At 43.7% G+C, this 22,957-nt stretch overlaps 1 protein-coding gene across 2 annotated transcripts in view; it reads right to left on the bottom strand.

The window, feature by feature from the left end:
- Positions 1 to 1,588: 1,588 nt before the first annotated feature.
- COL5A1 (collagen type V alpha 1 chain) overlaps positions 1,589 to 22,957 on the bottom strand; it is a 295,334-nt gene continuing 273,965 nt past the window's right edge. Inside the window, exons 58-66 of one of the 2 annotated variants that reach the window (XM_019510780.1) lie at positions 22,206 to 22,313; positions 21,311 to 21,364; positions 19,703 to 19,738; positions 18,707 to 18,760; positions 17,965 to 18,223; positions 16,929 to 17,041; positions 14,110 to 14,178; positions 9,058 to 9,291; positions 1,589 to 4,498 (exon numbers count right to left, since the gene is read on the bottom strand). In XM_019510780.1, coding sequence (XP_019366325.1) covers positions 4,352 to 4,498; positions 9,058 to 9,291; positions 14,110 to 14,178; positions 16,929 to 17,041; positions 17,965 to 18,223; positions 18,707 to 18,760; positions 19,703 to 19,738; positions 21,311 to 21,364; positions 22,206 to 22,313 — 1,074 coding nt within the window. In that variant the 3' untranslated portion in view covers positions 1,589 to 4,351. Of the gene's footprint in view, positions 4,499 to 9,057; positions 9,292 to 14,109; positions 14,179 to 14,233; positions 14,303 to 16,928; positions 17,042 to 17,964; positions 18,224 to 18,706; positions 18,761 to 19,702; positions 19,739 to 21,310; positions 21,365 to 22,205; positions 22,314 to 22,957 lie in introns of both variants that reach the window. The other variant, XM_019510779.1, reaches the window with a different exon arrangement.

Below are 22,957 nucleotides of genomic sequence, written 5' to 3'. Positions count from 1 at the left end.
TCCCTTATATTGCAGCAATAATGACTGTGGGGTGGTTTGAGGGGGGGCAAGCATTTCATACTCAGCTGGAGTCTTTTGGGGCCAACAAGGAAGCTTCAGTTCCAGTAGGTAGATTCCTTTGAAGAAGTCAATGCTTCATCTTGCAAGTCTGGGGGCTTGATCCTGCAATGGTGTTGAGTATTCGTGCAACATACTGCACAGCCTCAAACCCCGCTGACTTCAGTGGGCCTGGATCATGTCTCAGCTACACAAGTAACCCTCCTGGATGTCCAGGAAGAAGGGGACAGACCTCTCCAGCAGGGACTTTCAAGTGCAGCTCAACAGAAGTGTAAATTGTGCTTCTAAGTCATGAAAGCCTTTTGAAAAACCTTGCTCCATTCTTCATACTTCTGTCGGTGAATCTTTGAGACCCTATACTAAGAAAAGCCGTCCTAAGAAACGTAGCGGCAATAGGGTTGGGTGGTTTTATTTTCAACAAATACAATTGTAAGAGACAGATGAGATCTACAGCACCAGACCAGTCTCGCTCTCCTGGACAATCAGGCTAGGGACAGAAGTTAAGCGATCGGAAACTGGTTTAAACCTGTAACAGAACAGACATTCAGTGCACATAAACCAGTTTCAAAATGGCGGAAACTGCTTTAAGATAAATCTGGTTGAATTTAGCATCAGACTTAAGTGATTTAGGTGAAATCGGTTTATGAAACTTCTGTCCCAGACCTCAAAGGTGCCCTCTGAGCTCCCCCAACACACGAGAGGAACTTGATTCACAAAAATTATTTAAGCATCTGGAGAGGGAGGCATGCGTCTCCAAGTGAATTTGACTCACAACAGAAGTTGGGCACTTCAGCACACAGGGCACCCAGCTACATCTTGAGGCACCTCTATCCCTTTGCAAAACTAGCCCTTTGTGCCCTCTTAAACAGGTGCAGCAATGCCCTCCTATGCTCTTTGCAAAGCACCTCACTCACTCTTGGTTTGCTATCAGTTAATAAATATAATAGTCAACAAGCCACAGCATCACGTTAGTGAAGTCCTACCATCCGAAACATCCCCGTTGGTGCCTTCTCACGCTGTCAGGCCAGTTTCCATTTCTCAGCCAAAGGGATTCCACGTCTGGAATTGCAAATGATCTCTCTGATGTGCTTGTTTTTATTTTACAGCATATATTATTTGGAAGGCTTTTTCCACTCCTCTGATGAACTCTTCACACTTCGTTGAGCAGAGGGTTTGTGGGAAAGTCAGGCTGCAATATACTCCAAGAAGACATTCACATCACGTTGGTTTAGGTGGAAACAGTAAACTTGATTTATTGAAAAAAAATCTATTACATTTATTTCTTTATTACACAGGTTTAAAATATTTAAAAATACCTCTTATGGGCATTACACTTAAATTTTATGACATGTTTATTGGACTTTGAAGAAATGTACAATATGTCATTTGACAGTATATTTTAAAAAGGGCCTTATGTACTAAAATCTTTTTTTTTTTTCCATAGGTTTCATTTTTCTTATCAACATTTGTTCAAGTCATATATATATTAAGGGAGGGGGGGTGGGAAATAAAATTACACAAAAAGAACGTCTGCAAATACAAGAAGTAATTTTATTGCAATATACCGTAGCTAAGTGGTCTGGGGGAAAAAAAATGGAACAGTTTGGAACTTCAGTACAATTACAAACACTGTAGGATTCGATAGAAAAGGTGTTTTTTTTTTTTTAAAAAAAGCCAAGAAATAAAGGAAAAATAAAAAGCTCCCTTGATGAAAAATCATCATAACAGAATCACATGACCTAGACATAATCACACGTGGGTGGGTGTGTATTGATATATGGCTTTTCTACTGCAGAGATGAATGTGCAAAAATTTTGCGTTTCCCACTGCTCCCGGTACAAGGCTATTGTCAAGGTGAACTAGAAGCTGACTTGTGATATGTATGTATTTTCACTGCTCTGCTGTTTTGGTCTGTGATGTTTTATTGTAGCACCTTTCTTCCTAACAGGAAAAACAAAGATAGATGTAAAACTGGCTCTCGCAGAAGGAAAAAGCACTGCAACGGTTTTGCAGTGGAACAGCTTCTTGCTTTATGGCCCGAGCGCTGCAAATAACTGAAGGTCTCCGAAAACTTAGCTAACCTCCCTTGGATCAAACATTGCTAGTCTTTGCTTGGGAGGGAAGGGGAAAGGACATCATATATAGGTTTCGATTCACAGTAAATGTGATGTCATTTCCTTTGCGATGCTGGACCCCCCTCGGTTCAAGCATGCTGCAGTGCTCCAGGCCAAATCAAAACCCGCCACGTTGCGTTCCAGCCGAGATCTCCCAAAGGAAGGAACGGCTGGGGGAAAATGTATGTCAGCAGGTTGCAATCTGATATTGCTTAATGCTACGTGGAAAGCCTTCCTGGCAACCATCATGGGAAGACAAAGAAAATTGCACATTCTCTTCTCTTGCTCTTGCTCTCTGAGCTGTTTGAAGGCACTTACAGCTGAGGCAGCACAGAAAGACAATTGGGCAGTTTCATCTTCACTTCAGTACATTGAACAAATACATAAATTAGCACCACAAACATTCAGCAACTGAGTACAATCTGGCATAATTACCACCATATAAAATGTATGAATATTTAAAAAAAAGAAAGAAAGAAAGAAAGTAAGCACACTTAATACTTTCTACATGGGCCATATAAGCTCCCATAATACAATTAAAAAAAAAGAAGCAGCTCTACATAATGAGTATGAGGGTGGCATGCAATTATATCAAAGACTGTAGCGAAAGTGTGCAGTCTGTGTTGAAAGCAGCTAAAGTGAAGGTTGCCGGGAGATTGGTCGATGGCAGGGGGTCACCAGTGTTGTATTAATGTTCTTAAACAGATAGCACCATGAAGAGGAATGTAAAAAATAATACAAAGCACCTTTTAAAAAAAAAAACACAAAAATTATTTTTAAAGAGGAAGAAAATGGATTTCCCTGCCATGTGCAATCTACCCTGGGAATGGAATTAAAAAAAAAAAAAGGAAGGGAAAAATTAATTTAGACCTGTGTGTTTAAGCAAGTGTAGAACTAGGCAAAAGAACCAAACTTGGCTCGGGGTGGGGGGGGTGGGTTGTGTTGGTTATATATATTTTTTAATCACCAATTTTATAAATCATGGCGTCCAGAGTGGCATATTCTATTTTTGCAGAAAAAATTCTCCCAAAGATGTGAGTGGCTTAAAATGATCTTGCTATTTCTTTTCTTTTCTTATTTTTGGCAGACTTTTGCCACTAACATGGACCCCAATCCTGCAAATACATATGCACGGGCTTACCTTGAAAACCACAACGAACCCTGTTGACCGCTGACATGAGCCAAAGTGAAGCCTCGGCATCCATATTGGCAAGATTGGGAGTGTGCACAGAAACAAGGGAAGTTAGCTTAATGGCCTCCATTTCTATCTTTCTTGTTTGTGTGCGATGAGAGGGGTATGACTTATTACAGACAGGGTCACATGCATGTTTTGAAGCCAGAAATATTTAACACTTTAAAATAATATACAATACAAATATTTACTTACAAACATACAAAAATATAAGCACCTTTAATACTTGGGAAAGAGATGCCCGTAGTGATATTTTGCTATCGAATTCATTGGGGTCATTTTTTAAGGTATTGAAACAGAGATTTTTAAAATGCTGGAAACAGCCATTTAAGCCTGATTTACAGGCTTGCCCCATTGGCCACTGAAGTCAATCCAAAAGTATTCAATGGAGTTGGGATCAGGCCTAGACTTCGCAATATTTCAAGGTCAAGTTCAAGACAGTTTCAAGTTTTCCATATTTTCTTTAAGCAAAAAAAAATTAAAAAAAAAAAATCCATAAACAAGTGCTTGATATAAAAACTCGCGGTAAGAGAGTCTTTGATCATTTTGAATTCCCATGCATTGAGACAGAAGAAGTTGAGTCCATTGGTGGCCATGCAAAAGAAGTGGAGAGAATAATGTATCGTAGCCTTGACCTGTTTGGGGGGAAGAGGGGGGGAAATCTTGCTTTGTCACATGTGGTGCATTTAGGTCGTGTGATTCTGAGTCTGTTGCTGGAATGCTTCCCTCGCTCGCTCGCCCGGTTTTCGATTCGGTAGGTGTGGTGCGGTGGCACAGTTGAACTCAAGCAGAACAAGAAACAAAACCAAAAAAAAAAAAAAAGTAGAACCCATCGCTGTCCAGTTTCAGAACGTGCATGTGACAACACAATTCTCTCTTTTTTTCTTTTCTTTTTTTGTTGTTTTGTTGTTTTTTGTTTGTTTTTTTTCCTTAATGGCGCAATGAGGTTACGAGGTTGCTCATTTGGAGACTAGTTTCCGGTTGGCTCTTAGCCCATGAAGCACGCAGGTCCCACCTCAAAGCCAAATTTCTGTGATGCTTCTCCGAAGTCATTGAACATGATGTCAACGATAGGCACTTGCTCGACTTTGGGCGTGTTGATCTCTAGGATCGTCTTTTGATAGCCTTTCTTTGCCTACAGAGGAAGAAGTGGGGAGAGGGGAGGAGGGGGGGGAAAGGTGAGATATCACCTTTGATCTCAAATGGACCCGAGAGTGTGAACGAGCCCCATGGTAACCTCAGGCTATGATAAACAGTCATTTTACGGTCTCATCAGAAAGTGGAGACAACCAAATCCAGCCTCGATGTAAATCCGCAGTTTTGCTGAGCGGCTGCAACTGCTCCCACTTACAGCAGAGACAGATTCAGCCCAGAGTCCGGTACATTAATACAGTGGGTTAATTTGTGCTTCTACTAAGAAGAGTTATATATATCAGAGGTGATATCAAGGGTGCGCTTGTCTTGGACTGGCCACAAGTAGGGTGGCCTGGCCTGGCTTACCTGGACTTAGGGCTCCATGCTACCATGCAAGAGGTCCCCATGCATGATCTCTATACTCCCAGGCCAGGGTGTGGGGGTTACTCCATGCAACACTGGAAGAGCATCAAGATGAAAGTGGGAAGTAAAGAAAGAAGATGGAGCGGTTTAAACTAGGGAAACTGGGCTATGGGTGAAGCCTACATAGGTGCAGGAGGTGAAAAATGATATGGTGGCCATGAATGCAGAGGAAGAGGCACCACCAAGATTTTCAATGATGGGTGTCTCCAGTTTGGGGTGTCCTGGCAGGTTCCTCGCAGTTGCACTATAGATAATGGTTTGCTTTTTTATGGATGTTAAATGAGATGGAAGGACAAAGTCTCAGGCTATTCACTAGATTTGAAAGTCAAGAATCGAGTCATCCCTGCCTGGAAAATAAGTATTATGCAGTCCCTGATGCAGACAAGTCTGTGGGATACCCTCCTTACCACTGAACAAGAACGGGGGAGAGGCTACTGGACAGAGAAAGGATTTGAATACAGCTAAGACAGCTCTCAAGTGGATACAAGGAATCTGCGTGGTCTGATCAGGTTTTTCTTTTGCAACTGAGTGCAAAAACTACGGGTTTGCTGCTTTCCCAGTGTTCAGCACACACAGGAGCAGGGAAGGGAGACTAGTAAAACTGTTGTGGCTGCAGTATCGTTGTTGTACCTCCCTGAGGAGGCTCAAGGGTTGTTAAGCAAATGTGAGCAATTTAATTTGAATATATTAGTTTGACTGCTACCCAAATGCTACAGAAAAGACCGCAGTTATACTTCGATGGAATTCACCAGGTACGGTTGTTGTTTTATCGTGCCTGTTAGCCATCCGGTTATTTCTGAAATATAAATAATTATTAGAGGAGCACAAGTGCACCCAAGGGCATACAAAACTGCAGAAAGAAGTGAATTTATGGAGTGGCATTTTGCTTTACCCTACCCTCTGATTTGCCTGTCTCAGAAGGACCGGTTATAACCCAGCAACCGGGAACAGGCTATAAGAAATACGTCCTAATAATGGCCCAGACATTATTCCTTTGGTGTTTGCTGTAGCAGTATGAATGGTGGCAGGAGCATGTGCCCAATCTGCTTTCACAGGAGCTGTGCTGCAATGCTGCACTGGCTAGCAGGCCATTATTTTTTCAAATGGTAGGACCCAACCCGTGATCCCTAACTCAAGCAAAATCTCTGTTTCGAAACCTGGAAAAAAATTTCCGGACTGTTTCAGCAAGAAACTCCTGTGTTCTGAACTTCCAAGGGCATCGGTGTGCTTCAGCACTGTGCAGGATCAAACCCTTAGGAGAAAATCCACTGCTGTGCAGATGACGAATGCAAGTCCTGGCGCCATTTAATGCCTCACTGATATTAAGGGCTCCCCGCGCCCTTAGATACCCAAAGGACTGGCTAAGTCAGACATGGTGAGGGATTGGACTGAGAATAAGGAGGAGGAGTAATGCTTCCAAGAACGGATCATACAGACGGATTGCAAGCTCACTGCAGCAGCTACCTGACTATCTTTTTCTGGGAGGAGGGTTGTTCACCTTTGGGCACAGCACAGGACATGAACATTGCCTTACAGGAATCATTGCTCTCAGTGCACCATAGATGACCAGAAAAATAAGTAATTAAGCAAGCAGGTCAGGCTGTGCCAGTGGTAAAACCGATATCGTCTGCACTGGGATCAGTAGAAAGATAGACACACACCCGATCAGCCCCAAACCCGTTCCATTTTGAATATTTACCCTTTTCAGGTACGGCGTCATACCATTATTCACCTTGGAGCTGACCCCTGAAGGCACATCTTTTGAGAGGCCACCATAAAATGATGTGGAAGTCCTGGGCTTTATTTCTGGGTTGGCAACTGTCGTGGTCTACAACCCAGGCACTTAAGCTACCAATGCCAGTTTCCCTACCGACAATTCCTCTATTTACTGTGAGCACCTTGGAGCTGGGGCTACCTTTGTACTTGTGCAATACGTAAGACAAAAGGGCCCTGATCTCTTTTTAAATGCTAAGCAGTGCACTCCTGTGGTGTTAATAATTGCTGCAAGTTGAGCCCCTTGTTGCACCTGCTGCTTAGTCCCCACCATGCTCTTTTATCTGGGCTGGGTTACGGTTTCAGGTGGGTAGCAACAACAGAGGCAAATAAATTCGGATGGAGCAAGTTCTGTTTTCATGCAAATACCCTTTGTTACAAAGAATAAAGGGAAAAGAAATGTAGGGAATATAAAGCACCCAAGCAGAATAATTTCCTGACCGAAATGCTTTTCATTGGGTCTATCAGCGTTTAAACCTGTGATGTGTGATCTTCCAGCATCCCTGAGACTTAATAGGGAAAGGGGAGGGGGGATTTTTCTAAGGACACATCACATTATCCAGAGATATGAAGTACTTGAGAATAAACTTCCCTGTGTGGCGTCCGAGCGTTTGCAGCAATGGGCTGAACACTCTTCATCTCTCTCTCTCTCTGCAGCAGCGTTAAGAGAATTAGCGATTCTAATTGAATTTCCCTTCATTGCTTCTACAGTAAAAACATGCCGGCTTTGGGATGGAATCACTTTAATCTCTTAAATTATATGAAGGGCTTTCTCCATCAAACACCCTTTTTTTTTTTTTTTACTTCCTTCATTCCCATGGACTTTGATCATTCCAATTGCAAAAAGAGAGATACATTTACATATTTTTCAGCATTCGCAAACTGGGTCTCGGCATGCACAGAGCTGTCAAACAGCAGACCAAATTCTCAGGTCTTTTTGCTGGAAATTTTTAGAAGGGCTCAGCATCCTTAGCCCGGTTTTTCAGAGCACGCTTATCTTCCAGGTAGCAAACAAAATGAGCAGGAAGGAAGATCCTGGGTGGTTACCACCTTGCAAAAAGCTGGCTGCTATTAAGCTGCCGGAATGAGAGCCTGGCCTTGTAAAAGCTGGAGCCTGGCTGTGGGTGCTGAAACTTAATCTGAACTCTTGGAAAAATCACAGCCTCCAAGTTGTGCTTGCTAGACATGTGCATGCACAAATGCAAGATGTAGGTAACTGTATTTGCACTTCTTGATTCCAGCGAGAGCTTTGCCTGGAGAAGCTATTTATCTAAGGGATTTAAAGCGTCTCTATTATGATAATATTGGAAGCCTTCATTTCATTCTTTAATATATCACCGTAAGATAGGCCAGCACCCTTATCCCCATTTTACAGGTGGGGAACTAGCATGCACAGTCACCAGAGTCCACAATAGACCAGAACCCTTGAGCCGTCTCCCGGGACCGTCACCGTTAAACCTCCTCCTTCTGAATACCTGCCCTGCTCTTCCCAAACTAGAGCCCTCGGCCTTGTGTGGGTTTGTCCTTTTGCAAGGGGAAAGGCTGTTAGTAGTTTCAACATTTGCTTAACAAGTATTGAGCAAATTGAAACACCGGCATCTTAGCTCCTTTGTCAACTTCAAGAATGAAGTCATGCAGCGGATGCGCAGTGTAACCGATCCTTTTAAGTCAGCAGACTGATCAAACATCATCTGTCTTGCGGACTGAAGATTTAAAAACTCGTGTCTCTCAAAACACTGCCCCTCACACTGGGGAGTTGAGCCCGAGCAGCAGGTAGTGGGAAAAACAATATCCGTGCTTTAGCACATTGCCTTTCCGAGCTCTCTCCTAATACTGTGTGGCTGCATATAGGCAGGGTGGCCAAGCTGCTGCATATTGGGGCCCTACGGGCTACCCTCTACACACAGGTAAACTAGGGCATGGAAAGGCCACGATGGAAATTTTCCGGAGCAGTCACATATTTGAGAGGCATCTCTTTCTAGGGGCACAATAAGAAACAGAAAACGCATGATGTGGGGAGGTGCTGAGAAGCACCTCCCCACAATATGCATTGAGGGCTACATATTAATTATTATGAATATGCATTGAGAGCTACATATTAATTATTATTAATGTGCATTGAGGGCTGCATATTCCTGGCATTATGCAATGCCACCTCCCGCAGACTGGGGCCAAAAAAAGAGGCCTTCCTCATCTGCAGTTTTGAAGCTGCTTATACAGAAGTCACATGCTGAGTAAGTAGCATGCCAAGGAAAAGCCCCAAGCTTGAACTCCCAGCCCCAAATCTAGCTACTAACTTAGACTGACTCCTTCCCTCGGCATCTCTAAGCTCCTGCTAAGGCTAGTTCCAGCGCTCATACTTACTGCACAGCCGTCGATGGCAGCTCTTATGTAAGGGTTGTTGTCGTAGGACATCTCCTCGTCGTTGGAGCCCAGGAAGCGGATGGCTTTGTCGTAGCTGCCGGTGGTGGCATCGTGCCATGCCACGGACTGGTAGCAATTGTAGGTGACGTTCTGATGGGCCGAGGCACTCAAGAGCCTCAGGAAAGTCATCTGCACCACTCCGATGGGATTGCCGTCCGAATCCACATAGGAAAGCTGAGATAAAGGGGAAATATGGAAGGGGAAAACTAGGCAGTGAGGTGACACATGCACATTTGGGGAGCTCAGATACTCAGGGCAGCAGTGACCCTTTGAAAAGGCTTTGTGGAAGAGCTGACGACCTCATCGCTTGCATCACTGCATTAACCAGCATCTGTATACTTCCTATCCATTACTACCATAGGACCAGCTTTCTGACTCCAAGGTGCTTCAGTGCCAGAAGAGATCCCTTAGGAAGGTCCTGGAGTCTCCTCGGCTGGAAGTTTTTAATTGCACTTTAGGCAAACATTTGTCTGGATAGTTTAGTTGGGGACGTTCCTGCCATGAGCAGGACTAGGGGACTTCCTGAGCTACCTTTCAGACTTATTATTATAAATCTACCACCGTTTTCTCCATGGACACACAGCATTGCACTGTAGTTCCCAGCACTGGCTTCTAGCACAAATCAAGGCCCACTGTGTCCCTCTGCTGCTTGGATCTCATTTCATCCAAGAGAATAAGACTGCGGCACCAGTGGCCACACTGACTGCATTACCAGTATTGCCAACGCTCATGATTTTAAAGTCTGCTCTTCGGGAAGGCGAAAAACTTAGCTTGTTCTTGTATATATGACTGATATATCACATAAAAGAAAGAGCTAAGTTTTTCACTTTGCCAACTCTCATGATTTTTGCATCGTTCTTAAAGTCTACACTTTGGGAATGTGGGAAAAAAAAACGTAGCTCTTTCTTTTATATATATTTAATATATAATATAAAAGAAAGAGCTAAGTTTTTCACACTCCCGAAGCGTAGACTTTAAGAACAACGCCAAAAATCATGAGTGTTGGCCACAATGAATCATTACGAAATGCCATTTGCTCTTGCTGTCTGGACATGAAAATCGCCGGCATCTGAAAGCAGCACAATGTGGAGCACTAAGGGGGAACAACAGAGAATAAGCACGGCTATGTGAGAGCAGATACAATTCCCAAGGGGAGCTAGGACTGGACCCAGGGAGGAGAAGGAAGAAGGGGGAAGCAGAGGTTACTTATGGGGGAGGGAGAGACAGGCCACAGAGGAGGGAGGTCCAGATTGACACGGCTGACGTCCAAGGGGCCTACACACAAGCAAAGCCACTGAGTGTGCAGGAGAAGTCACACCCAGTTAAGGAGACCATATATTTGCAATTTTATATCCTCATGCTGTGTGCCATAAAACATACATCAATGCATTCATCTCTTTTACACTGCTGCTCCAGTCTACATAGTAGGGTATAAAAACACTTTTCCCTTCTGCTTTTGGTGCATTATATATAGGGATATATTTAGCAATACCGAGTTTTGAGAAATCCTCTACGGCAGCCTAGAAATGGGACCCTTTGATAGCTCTGAAAGAAATCACACTCCTAAAAAGCTTTTCAAGCTGCAGTGGGGACCTCGTCCAGTATGTGATCAAATGCCAAGTGAGCAAAGGCACAATACACCTGGGTTCAATGTGTTTTTCAACTAATTATACATAGATGAGATCTACTGTCATGGTCAGGCTAAGAGAGCTGACATTTATAAATCTGATCTATCGACAGCTGAATCCTTTTGAAATAACCCGGAGAAAAAATTTAGATGCACAAACGATGCTGTATGCTTTGAGGCACCATAAAACGTCAAGCCAAGGTGCCAGCTGCAAATGGGTGGAGGGGGGGAGATTCAACACCAGACAATAAAATCAGGACTCAAAGGTAATAATAAAAATATATATACCAACCGGTTGTCAGGATACCAATGCGCCGTCCTCCTGAGAGTTAAATACGACTGAACATAAGAAAGCTGCACATGCCAGATGAAGAAATAGGAGAGAACCACCAGGACACAGAAGAAGAGGAACACAAGTGCCAAATGTCCAGCACGTGTTCAGTGACCCACAGTGCTACTGATATGTATCCTGCACTTCTGCTAGCTCTATTTTAGCCAGGTTTGGCACCGGAGGCCCATGTCCCATTGAAGCAGACACAGCTGCAGTTCCTTATATATACTTATTTATTCATTCCGTATTTTTATGCAAGGGTCCAACCCTGCTGCTCTTAAACCAACATCAACAGGACCCATCCCATTGCGCTGTACTGGGATTGCTCATGCATGTGCAGTTTAGTCGACTCAACCCTTCCCTTACTTCTGCACTATAATTACAGCTCTAAAGGGATGCCATATGGCCACGACTGCCCATAGAGCTGAATGGGTGTAAAGCCTCATTAGCTCTAATGGGCCTGACACACATACATGTGCTGGAGAACTGACCCCAGAAGAAAAGATTTGTGATGCTTATCCTTCCTGATGGAGATTACCCCGTCCATCATCAGAAAGCGGTGAGAAATGAACTGTAATCTGCTGGTACGTCGTTAATATTGACCAGTGGGTTAGTGACAATGAGGTTAAAATGTCACTTAAGACAGTTTTTCTCTTCTACACAATTTGCATTAATGTTAGTCTTTTATTTTTTTTGGTCTGCACTGATGTGGGAAATGTCCCATTCCCAGCTAGGAAAGCATGTTATCATGGCCTTTGGATGAAGCCCATTCTGCCTAGTAGGTTTGAGATGGGCAGGTAGGCTCCCTGGGAGTTTCACCATTGCTTTTAACAGAAGCAGGATTGGACCCTGGTATGAGAATCATCTTGGTTGAGCTGGGTCAGGATTGCAACCAACTTCAATTAAAAAAGCATTAACATTTCATACTACTTCCCAATACCACTGTTCTAGCCCCCTCAATATAAAGCTCTGCTCTTAAAACCAATGCACTGCTTGTATGGGTCATATATGAACTGTGACCCCTAACCCCCCCTTTCAAAATATCTTCTATGTGCTGGTGATTATTGTCAAAAGATAATGCAAGATAGGCACATAACAAGAAAGGGAGAAAGAATAAACAAAAGGCTCCAAGTAGCTTTGAAGTTCTGTTTTCTTTTTTTTTTTAACTAGCGCCGTAAAATTCAGGGCTGGCCATTCAGCCCTCCAAATGACTGCCACATAGGCAACAGATAGGAAAAAAAAATAGAAAAGGGCTGAGTATATTAGATACTGCTATTAATTAATGGAGTGCTCTGTGGTTAAGCTGTGAGAATTATCACCTCTAGAGGCTGAAGTGTTGGCTTTTAGCACCTATTGTATGAACTAATAAGCCACAGCCCCACTGCTTGGAGGAGCAGTTGTGGAAGCCATTCAGTGCTTAGTGACAGGGCAAGTGGCTTGAGAAAGGAACTGGGTGGTGCCTTTATTTACTGCTTGGCTTTTAACGTGGAAGTTGGAGGTTTACTGCAGGAAAGCCCTGCAGAGGACGTTCCCGGAGGCCTGCAGAGCCGGAGGAGGCTGGTAGGGTGGCAGGCAGGCAGGAAGATGATGTGAAACACATCACAGTGGGCAGCTCCTCTCCTGGTTGCGCTGCTGGACCTCCACATACTTTTGTGGGATGGGAGAGCTCACTCATCGCATATTCTTTTCTTCCTTAATCCTGCCGATTTTGACCGACCTCCTTATTTACTTCTCACTAATCCTCCCGGACTTCAGACTCAGCCAGGAGTTCTTCATTGTTTGCAGGCCCCATTCGTGCTAATCACCCCGTGTATTGAAACCCACAAAGTAGGCGTCTGCACCTTGAGACACTGTTCTTTATTTCCAAACAACGTGGTCTTTCCGTTTTGCAGGCAGTGCAGCAAACCTCCGTGCCCGTCAGGCATACATTTTAAATGCCTGTTCTTACACTGTTCACATTCTTCTTCTTTAAATTCCTCATTTGCTATTTCTGTTTTGGTATCTGTTTGACCTCAGGATATTCCTCTTCTTTTTTTGTCCATTTTTAATCACAACTAAAGCCAAGATCCAGCCCATTCAGGGTCAGAGAGCATGGGTGTGGTATGAAGTTGCCCTTTTTGGACTCCATTTCTCCCAAGTGAACGGAGGTAGTGTGGGAGATCGGATACTTCTGTTAGGAGAGTGTATCGAAGACTACACATACACAGATTCATGTACCAAACAATAGAAAACTGAAGGATCTCACACAGTGGCCTACTAGCCGACTTACTAGTCCGTTCCTACCTTGGGTGCTTTCTTTATTAGAGTTGATTGAAATGCAGATAATAACACACTGAATTTTTTGATGAAAAAGTCTTATTTCTCCCTAGAAAAAGTTGAACCGACCCGAAGTTTGTCTGACCCATTCTTGCATTCCTATAGCTTTGATTATATCTCATCATCAAAGAGAGATTAGGATATCTCTCTTAGCCTAATCATAAGCACATAGGCTGGAATTCAGAACAGTGTCCCGGCTCCTAGGGTTAACTTCATACGAAAGTAACCACCAGGACCTTTTCAGGGTGTCCCTACACCGTAGTCAACAGCGTAGCATACAGATACCCACGCTGACTCTGAACAAGGCTTGGTCCCAGGAGCAGCCCAACTGTGTCTTGGCAGGGCCTAATTTAATCCGTTGCAGTATGCAAGGCAGACATACCCTCAGAGGCGCTGATCCAGCAAAGTATCCACAGCATGTGGCGGCTAGGCACATGGATAGCAAAGGAGACGACTTGCAAGTCTGATGCAAGGTGCTTGCTGCCCAGGCAAGGTGTTTACTGCCCTTACTTGAACCAAGGTTTTTCTCCCTCAAAGAGGATTATATAAATGCACCTCCAACTTTTCATGTTTGGTTGGCATTCCACCTTAAAGTCTTTTTTTTGCATGTCCTAAGATGGTTATTAGTCATGCAGAGTGCGATAAGTTTGGCCATAACCAAAGCGGACGTGGGGGACGTGCTCTGACTCAGACTGGTAGGCCAAGGTTAGCCACTTACCAAGGAACCCCGCTTGTATTGACTATACCATGTAGAAGGCTGCTCTTTGGGCCAACGAGCCATTTTACTCTGTAAAATATGAGACGGGTTAAAGAAAAACTGAAAGTGGTGAGATGCTTCTTACCAGTTTACCGCGCTTGAATTCACTGAACCAGGAGCCTGGGTTTTCCTTTGGCCAAGAAGTAATTCTAGCCTAAATTGTGGGAAGTGGGATGGAAAGGAAGAGACAGAGAGGGAAGGAAAAAAAAGGAAAAAAAAAAAAGAAAAATAGAAATTACATTCAGTTGCAGATCCTGCGTCTCTATGTCCAACTTTCTTTAAAAAAACCCATATTTTCTTACGCTTTATAAACTGGCAATAAAAAAACCTGAGCTCTACAGTGCTAGTGACTTCTAAATCAAAATGTTAACTGCCTGACATTGGGGTCAGGACATTGTGCCATCGTGCATGCATAGAGAGCTGCCTGGGCACCAGCTTTCATTGCTAAGGGGTTAATGGGCTGTAGCCTTGAGATATTTGCCAATGCAAAACTGGCAGTACATTCTGTTGGCATAAAGGCGGGGAAAAAGAGTATTGATGGTTAATGATCTATTTATCTACACGGGGATTGTGAAGGGAAAAATGATTCTGAGAGTGGAGAAGCCAGTCCAATGTTAAATCCAGATGTTGCAGGCTCAGGACAATTAAGGAGAGCTGAATTACTCCTCCTAGGTTTGAGCACCAGTAAGCCACAGCACATGGAAGGTACCGTCCTTGGTAGATAATGAACTGGAATACATGATCAAGTCCCAACCAGAGCATCTATAATGATCCAGAGTGTGAGCTTGACTAAGTGAGTTGCTAAAGTATCTTCACTTTTCAGCTGTGCATTTGAATAGTCTCTCTTCTCAATTAGAAACCGAGCTTTGTGCAGGAAGGGGAGGGAGAAGGGCTGCAGTCCATTTTATGTTCTCTTACTTTTCTCCAAGCTCCCTCTCTGTCGCTGTTAATCTCTCCAAGCACAATGTCTGAACTATATGGAGATGCCTTTGTATTATTCTTGCCTCTTCAGCATGAGAAACAAAGACTTTCTGCCATGCTGAGGCTCAACAAAAGTGGGATACTTTTAAGCCCTTTGCAGCTGCCAACAATACATCCTTCACAAAGAGCTGCACAAGCAATTTTAATAAGGAAGATACTCATGTTATTCTATGGGGAAAACATTAGACTGCACCCCTCTCAAACAGGCCAATTTTGCACAAATGTAAAGAATTAGCTTTTGAGCTGCACCAGTGGTAGGAGAATCACTCCCACTGCGAATACTAGCGTAACAATATAGACGTACAGTGTTGTTATTTGAAAGACTTACATTACTAAAAACCATATCCTGATTCTGAGAGTTTAATAATCATAATCATAGGAGAACAATGGCTGTCCAACACTGAAGAGAAAGAAGTATATCTTTCCTTTAAACAACCCCTCCAAAAACTTTAGGAAACGGTACAAGGCCTATTACATGTCCCAAGCTGATGCATGTTTCTTGTGGCTGAAATACTCTCAGCAAGAGAACAGCTTATAGCAGAGCCTGTGAGAGCAGGGGCTGTCTTGAATGCCCCCCGATGCAGCTATTGCAGGCAAAGACCCCCTTGACGGTTCAGAGAGGGGCTCTGGATGCCATCTCAAGAGCCCTTATACTCTCCCCGGGTGGGGAGCATGTTCCCATTTCAAGATCTGGTTTCAATGCTCAGGGGAGATAAACTCCAGAAAATAAAATGGAAAAAATATGGGGCAGCAAAGGGCACCGCCTACATGGCAAACTGACCATGCCTGCAGCTGTACCCTCAAGCAGACCATGCTGTCTGGCATATGCTGCCTCCTGAGCTAGAAGGAGCATAGCTACATCTGCATGATGCTTTGGGTGGGTCAGTTAGTACTGCTGAGTGACTGCCAACTAGCTCTCCTCTGTGTTGGCTGGCAAAACCTTGGTTGTAATCGCTTCCAGTTTAGGAGACAGCCACAGCAACGTAGCAGGTTTCAGGGCGCCACTGAAATGCTACCTGTGTACTGTGAAGATATAACTCAAGTGTTTGTGTTGAAAGACACTTAGCGCACATGTCACCATCACCCGGAAGACACTTAGCACGCTTGTCACCATCACCCGAAAGTTACTGGCTGTCAAAACTAGTGTGTTAGTGCTGACAGTTATTTATAGCAGGATCCTTGAAATTATGAGGCTGAAAAAGCAGAAGACATCATTGCACAGGAAATAAATGGACTCCGATTCAGTCTGCATGGCAGAAGAATGCCAAGAATGCTGCAAATTCTAGTTACAAAAGTTTGGAAAACCCAATGGAAACACCAGGCAAAATGACAGAGGATCAACATTTCTCCGCCCTGAAGACTTGGTAAAAAGTAGAAGAAGAATCAGCAGGACAAAACCATCCGAGTAGCAGCTACCGCTGCATGAGGGATAAAAAGAGCTGGTTAAATAAACCTCATGATGAACTGCAGTGGATACACCGATGCAAGCTTTTGCCTTTATAAAGCAAAGCAAGAAATTAAAGTTTCGGCATTTATCATGCTTGAAGAAGCATCAACAGCTTGCCCTAAGACACAATTTAAAAAGCACTTATTCATTCGGTGAAATGTCCTCAGTAAACAAATTCCATATTATTTTAGAAACTAATCTTGAATCCGACATTAAGTAAAAAGCATCGGATCTCTAACCACAGCTTCCACTCGACTTCCGGCTGATCAAACTGACTAGCTATGAACATTCACATTAGGAAACAAGCTTATTTCTACCTTCAGAGGGAAAAATATAGTTTGTGTGAACTTACTCCTTCAGATTTCTTATCGGGGAAGATACAGGTCTCTCCACCAGCTGTGAAATTACAGTACACTTTGAAAGAGTCCCTGGAACATCCTTGGTTAGGATCAACCCAGTATTCACCTAGAAAGAGGTGAAGAAAGAGAATGGAAAAAGGAATGAAACCTATAAAGCAAGAAAACATGGGAGCTCCCACCATGCGGACAACAGCAAACCCACACGTTTGCATCTGGAAATAAAGTTTTGGTGCATGAATGTATAGGTAATAAATGTCCCTTCTCATATACTCACGCAGTCCCATGGATAAGAAAGCTCAAGGACCAATATACAAATGGCATAATGTGATATAATGACATCATTATAAATTCAGAAATGGAGCAGTGCTGTGATGACCCTGTTGTAACTGGGGAAATTCATTAATGTTTCATTAATCCTAACACTTGTTAATAGACGCTGGAGCCAGGGGCAGTGACAGTGTCAACACGGCTCCAGTGATCAGACCGGGCTTTGCAGCTGAACCAGGGCCCCTACACATCCGTGTGTATTCATTATGGCATGTACAATTATATACACACGCACAGTACTTAATCCCCAAATTTGCACTAGAGTTGGTATTTCGTTCCTCATGGAAACCATTTTTTTATTGGAACGGGGGTTTCAACTAAAACCATTTTTTGGTGGAAAACCTCCACTGCAGAAAATCTCACTCTTCCATCACAAAACCAAACACCAGAAAAATTGGTTTTTCCCTAAACTGTTATTTTGATTCAAAATCACATGGCCCTGCCTTTTGGAAGGTGCAGTTTGAGCGCCTTATAACACAGACATACTTCTCCATGGTGCAGGCTCACTGGCCAGACTGGATTTCCCAGTATTTACCATTAACGGACTCTTTTTGGGAGTGCACTCCTACTCTTCACTTGTTGGGTTTTTTTTCATCGGTGTCTTCCAAAGGGGAAAAAATTCCTCCCGGCCCATTAGATAATGCAGATTTACAATTTGCACCATGCTTTCTTTCTCCGCACCCGCACAACCCCAGGACATACCATCCGGGAAGTCAGGGTGACATAGCTGCAAGTCCTTGCAGGTCCGAGCTGGGTTATGCTGAGTGCCCAGAGGATGCTTCATTTGCTCTATTTCCAGTTTCAAAGAATTCAAGGAGCCGAAGATTTCCTCCATGCCATCTGCGTAATCCATGTAGTTGTCAGCATTTCCATCATCAACCAGCTGGCTGGCATCAATGTTTCGCCTGGTCCTCTTGGAGGACTGGATAGGCAGTGGCTGGATGACCTCCCCAGGAGGGCCCTTGGGAGTGAGGAAAGAATTTGTAAACACGAGCTTCATGCGGAAAGCAGGGAAAAAAGAGAAGAGAAAGCCAAGAAAAGCATCACATGGGAAACCTCACAGATCTGTTGGGTTACTGATGAGAAACCTTCAGTCCCCGTTGAATTTTACAGGGCTCAAACTGTCAAGAGAGACTCTGAGCATAAAATGTAGATTGGTGGAAAGTTTTTTGGCCATCAGATCATTTTAAGGGTCTGCATTTCGGGTGAAAGTCTTCCAAGAAAAGCTCCTTCATCTTCTTCCTCTCTTTGAATGTCTCTCTTTGTTTTCCTTTCTTTCCTACCTCCTTCTCCGGCATTTTGAAAGCACTTACACTTCTGTGGCATGTACTCCTTGCACGAGGGGTCTTTAATCAAGAAATATTGTGTTCCCCAGAAGGGTGGGAAGCGTCACCCAGAAACCCCACGTGTCCTTTAACTCTTCAGAAGGACCAGTTATACTTACAGGAGGTCCAGGGGGCCCTGGAAGACCAGATTCACCCTTCGGCCCTGTTGGACCCTGGGTAGAAACACACAAAGGAGTGCATGTGAGTCTCGGTAAATACCCTCCACCGTTTATTTTAAATCCTTAATATTCTCGTCTCTCAAATTCCTCTCTGCCCTGGAGCCATCTGTCTGCCCTCCGCTACAGCAAAGAAACGTGGTTCTGATCAGAGCGGTGTCACCATTTTTTAATCAAAAAACTTTTCATGAAAAATAGCTTTTTTGGCCCTCCCCCCCCCAAAAAAGCTATTTTTGGTAGAAAAGGTTTGTTTCGATAGGATTTTTTCTGTTATTTTGTTAGAAAACAGTAAAAGAGTTTGGCTCAACATTCAAAAAGCTTGGTTACGTTTGATGTAAAATGTTGAGGGTTTGTTTCCCCCCCTAAAACACGACAAATTTAAATGAAAGGTTTTTTTAGAAATTGAAAAAAAGGATCTGTATGCTCATGGGAAACAATGCACGTAATATGTGGAAAATACAGATAAGCACACGTTCTGGAAATGTTTCCCCATGAACATTTATTGGCATTTTTCAAGTAGCAACAGCTCCGACTTCACAGGCAGGAACCTGTACTAGGATTCAGCTACTTAACTGGCATGTTTTCCACCCCGTCTCTTTACTGTGTTACACTTGTTAGTACACCACCTGCTAGTCTCCCTTCTCCGTTTCACAGTTTATCTGCAAGGTCACCCTTTTCACAGGAAGAGCTTTCTCCTAGCGCTGTGCACTCTGTCCCCTCCTCTGATCTCCTCAAAAGTGATGTTTCATAAAGTATAAAAACTGTATCACAGAGATGTTTCCAATTATTTCTGTTTTTTATTTTAGACAGCCTGAAATGACTGCATTTGCTCAAGTCAGGTTTAGCAAATTGCCTTGACTCGACCAATTTGTAATAGTGGCAGTTCATTAAGCAGCTAACAATTCTTTGGCTTTTTAGCTTTGCAGCATCCATACTTACTGATGACCCTTTAGCACCCTTGGGACCAGGGGGACCCTGTATGAAAGAAAAAAAAATACAGGCAGTTAAGTGCCTTTATTAGTAGGATTAGGCACCAAATAAAGATCTTTTCATATTCATTTTTTTTCCCTATGAATTCACTGGAGTTGCATTTTGTTTTCACTTTTCAGGAACATTTGCGTAATGTGCTTTTGCTTGCTGAATCCTTTCATTGAATGAAAGCCTCCAGGATGCTTGGATGATTGCTTCCAGAAAGCTGATGTTCAGTCTTCATAGGTATTGGTGATGTTGTTGCACAAGCATCACATGAACTTGTGTAAATCACTTGGTGCTGATCCAGGCCAGGTACAGAACCCCCAACTATGTGATTCATCCAAAACTTTATAACTAAACAGTCAAAGCCCCATCTTTAAATAAATGCCGCTGATCAACGTACAGAGTACACCCATCCCAAATGTGTTTGTGGAATAAATGTGAATAATAAACATGAGGAAAATCAGTAGGCAAAAACAGTGGGAGGGGAGAACCAGTTTCACAGGATCAATTTTTCAGGGGGTGCATCTACAAATTCATTAATGCACGGTTGTTACTACGCATTAAGTTTAGCACTTGGATAACCAAGTACTAAATCAATGTGCAGGAACTGGTGCTACTGCACAGTAGGGCCAGCACATGGGTTTTTACAGATGCTAACCATGCAGTAGCCTAATGCTCCTGCACAGCAGCATATTAGCACAGGTTTTGTTCAGCATCAGCACGCTACTGCACAGTGCTACTACGCTACTGCACACTTAGCGTCTGGTGTAGACGCACCCAGGGTGAATTATTTGCTCAGGCAGCCTGATCGTACCATCCATTTGTTTCTTTGCCAAGCCAACAAACCCTCACACTTGTCTTACCAAAAGCAGACTGAGCTGTGCTCTGCTTTTACTATGTTATCAGCTAATCAATGAGCCTCGTCTCTTCCTACTGGTAGTTCTCCAAACTGAAAGTCTCTAATGGGCTAAAATGTAAAATGCTCACTCATGTTGGCAAACGTTTCCTCACATATCATGGGCCATGAATATTAACCAAACCACTCACAGAATAAAATAATGCTCGTTGCAGGTACAGCTTACTCTGAATTAGCCCTCAGGAAGCAGAAAGACATGAGCACTTCAAAAATGTGGGTGATGCTCATCTTCCCTTGGAATTATATTCGACAAGTTAGCCTAGGCTAGACACAATGGGTCATTTCCCCTAAAACCTTACTAAATGGTGTTGGGAGGGTGAGTTAACTATCGACACTTATTAGCTTCAAGTGTCTTTCTAGGACTTTTATGCCTCTTGATGACCGTCTACAATTTATTCTTAATAATACACAGCACCCCTAAACTTATTCCTTTTGGCCCATTTCACTCACAAACTAACTAATTTGAACAGCTTCTCAGGGAGAGACGCATTGCACAATTGTCCAGTTCTGTGGAAGATGAGTTGCAAAGAAATCAAGTGATTTGTCAAAGGTCACACAACACATCTGTGGCAAAGGCAGGAAGTAAAACCTGCCGGCATAACTCACAGCCCGTTGCTTTTGCTGCTTGACTTCAGGACTTGTATTCAGTGACTTACCGGTAATCCTGGCGGACCTGGAGGTCCAATTGGGCCGGAAGGCCCGGTGATACCCTAAGAAAGAAATGCAAAATACAATTTATTTTAATGAATTCACAGTGTATATTTAAAGTATACACCTTGGGCTCAGATTTCCAATTTGCCTGCTTGATTAGCGTGCTCTGCTCCAAAGTTGGAATGAAAATTGGCATGCTGGTATGTAAAATGAGCACATACATGGCCAAGTGAAAAGGACAGCACTTATAGCTGTGGCTGGATGATTTCTGGTTGGCTTCTGGACTTTAAAACCTCAATCCCCACAGCAATGTTCTGGGATTACCATCCCTCTGCATCTCCTCAATCTTAATCCATAGCAAACCCCAAGCCCGCCCATCGTCCATCTTCCAGAATGGCTCATTATGGAGCAAGGCTCTGTTCCTGAAAACTTACCCAACACGGGTGCAAAAGTCCCTCAGCCCAAATCAGCTTATAGAAGAACCTGCTTATTTAAAAGGATCCCCTCCTTTTCCAGTTTCATTTGTTTCCATGATGGACGGGCCAGACCTGCCATGCTCCCGCACCTTGCAGAGCCCCGGGGCTCAGAGTCCCTTCAGAAAGGTCAGGTCGCGCCGCTCAGCTCAGACTCAGTTATGGACTGGACTGAAACTTCCCTCAAGTACCCGCCCGCCCTTGTGATTTGGTGGATACGTGGCACCTATTTCTCACCATAAAGCTTATGACCCTGAGCCCGGCTGAGATGTAAGCTCAGACTCAAGAAGGCCATCTCTGTTGTTAAACCACCTCATCAAAGGAATGATCTGAACCTTTCGGGCTGGCACGGAAGATTGGCATCGTTCAAAAGCACGGTTATTAAAAGTTTTATACGTGGCTCCAAAGCTTTCCTAGAAACACCCACCTGTTCTCCTTTGGGTCCTGCCGAACCCTGGGGTCCTGGGAGACCTCTGTCACCCTTTTCTCCTTGCTCACCAGGGGGCCCAATAAGACCAATCAGACCTGGATGACCCTAGAGAAAATAAATAGTAGAAGTGTCTTCAGATCCCCTCTTTCGAGCACTCCCATTAAAGCCACTTGTCAGCAATAAACATAAGAACCAAAACGGGGTGAAAGGAAGGTGCTTTTACTCATGTCTGCACAGCCCACAATTCCCAGTGCAAAAGGAAATGCTGCAAGCGTGGCAATATTGTCATCTAGCAGTGACTCTTCCTTTTTTGCATTGACACATGTTATCTTAATTTCTGCAGATAAGGTTCAGAGCTATTACCTCAAGCAAGGCAGGTGTCGATGTAGTTGCTAGAACCTTTTTTTCACGGCTTGCTAAGCGGCTGTGCAACACAGCTGTGCTAACTAAAGCTTGAACTGGGGCAAAAGAGGCACCTTGGATTCAAACTGCACATGGGGGATTACAAACAGATCGATGTATGTTTCTTCATGGTCAATGAATCCAGCTGATAACACATATCCCAAAATGAGCTCCCGGGGTATTTCTTATGAGCAATGCCTTATGAGTTCCTAATCCCTGTTCTCTGTGCAATGCTACCAGGTCCTCACCAATCCCCTTTTCTGTTATTAGGGCATTTCCAGCACCCAGACAAGTCAACGTGAAATCCTACTGTGGCCTATGCATAAAGGGTGAAATTCAGTCCTGTG

The sequence above is a fragment of the Gavialis gangeticus genome, unplaced genomic scaffold, assembly GCF_001723915.1.
Source record: "Gavialis gangeticus isolate Ggan-Ray unplaced genomic scaffold, GavGan_comp1, whole genome shotgun sequence".
Lineage (NCBI taxonomy): Eukaryota > Metazoa > Chordata > Crocodylia > Gavialidae > Gavialis > Gavialis gangeticus.
Note: the sequence above shows the minus strand (reverse complement) of the source record. Positions and strands in the feature narration are given on the sequence as shown.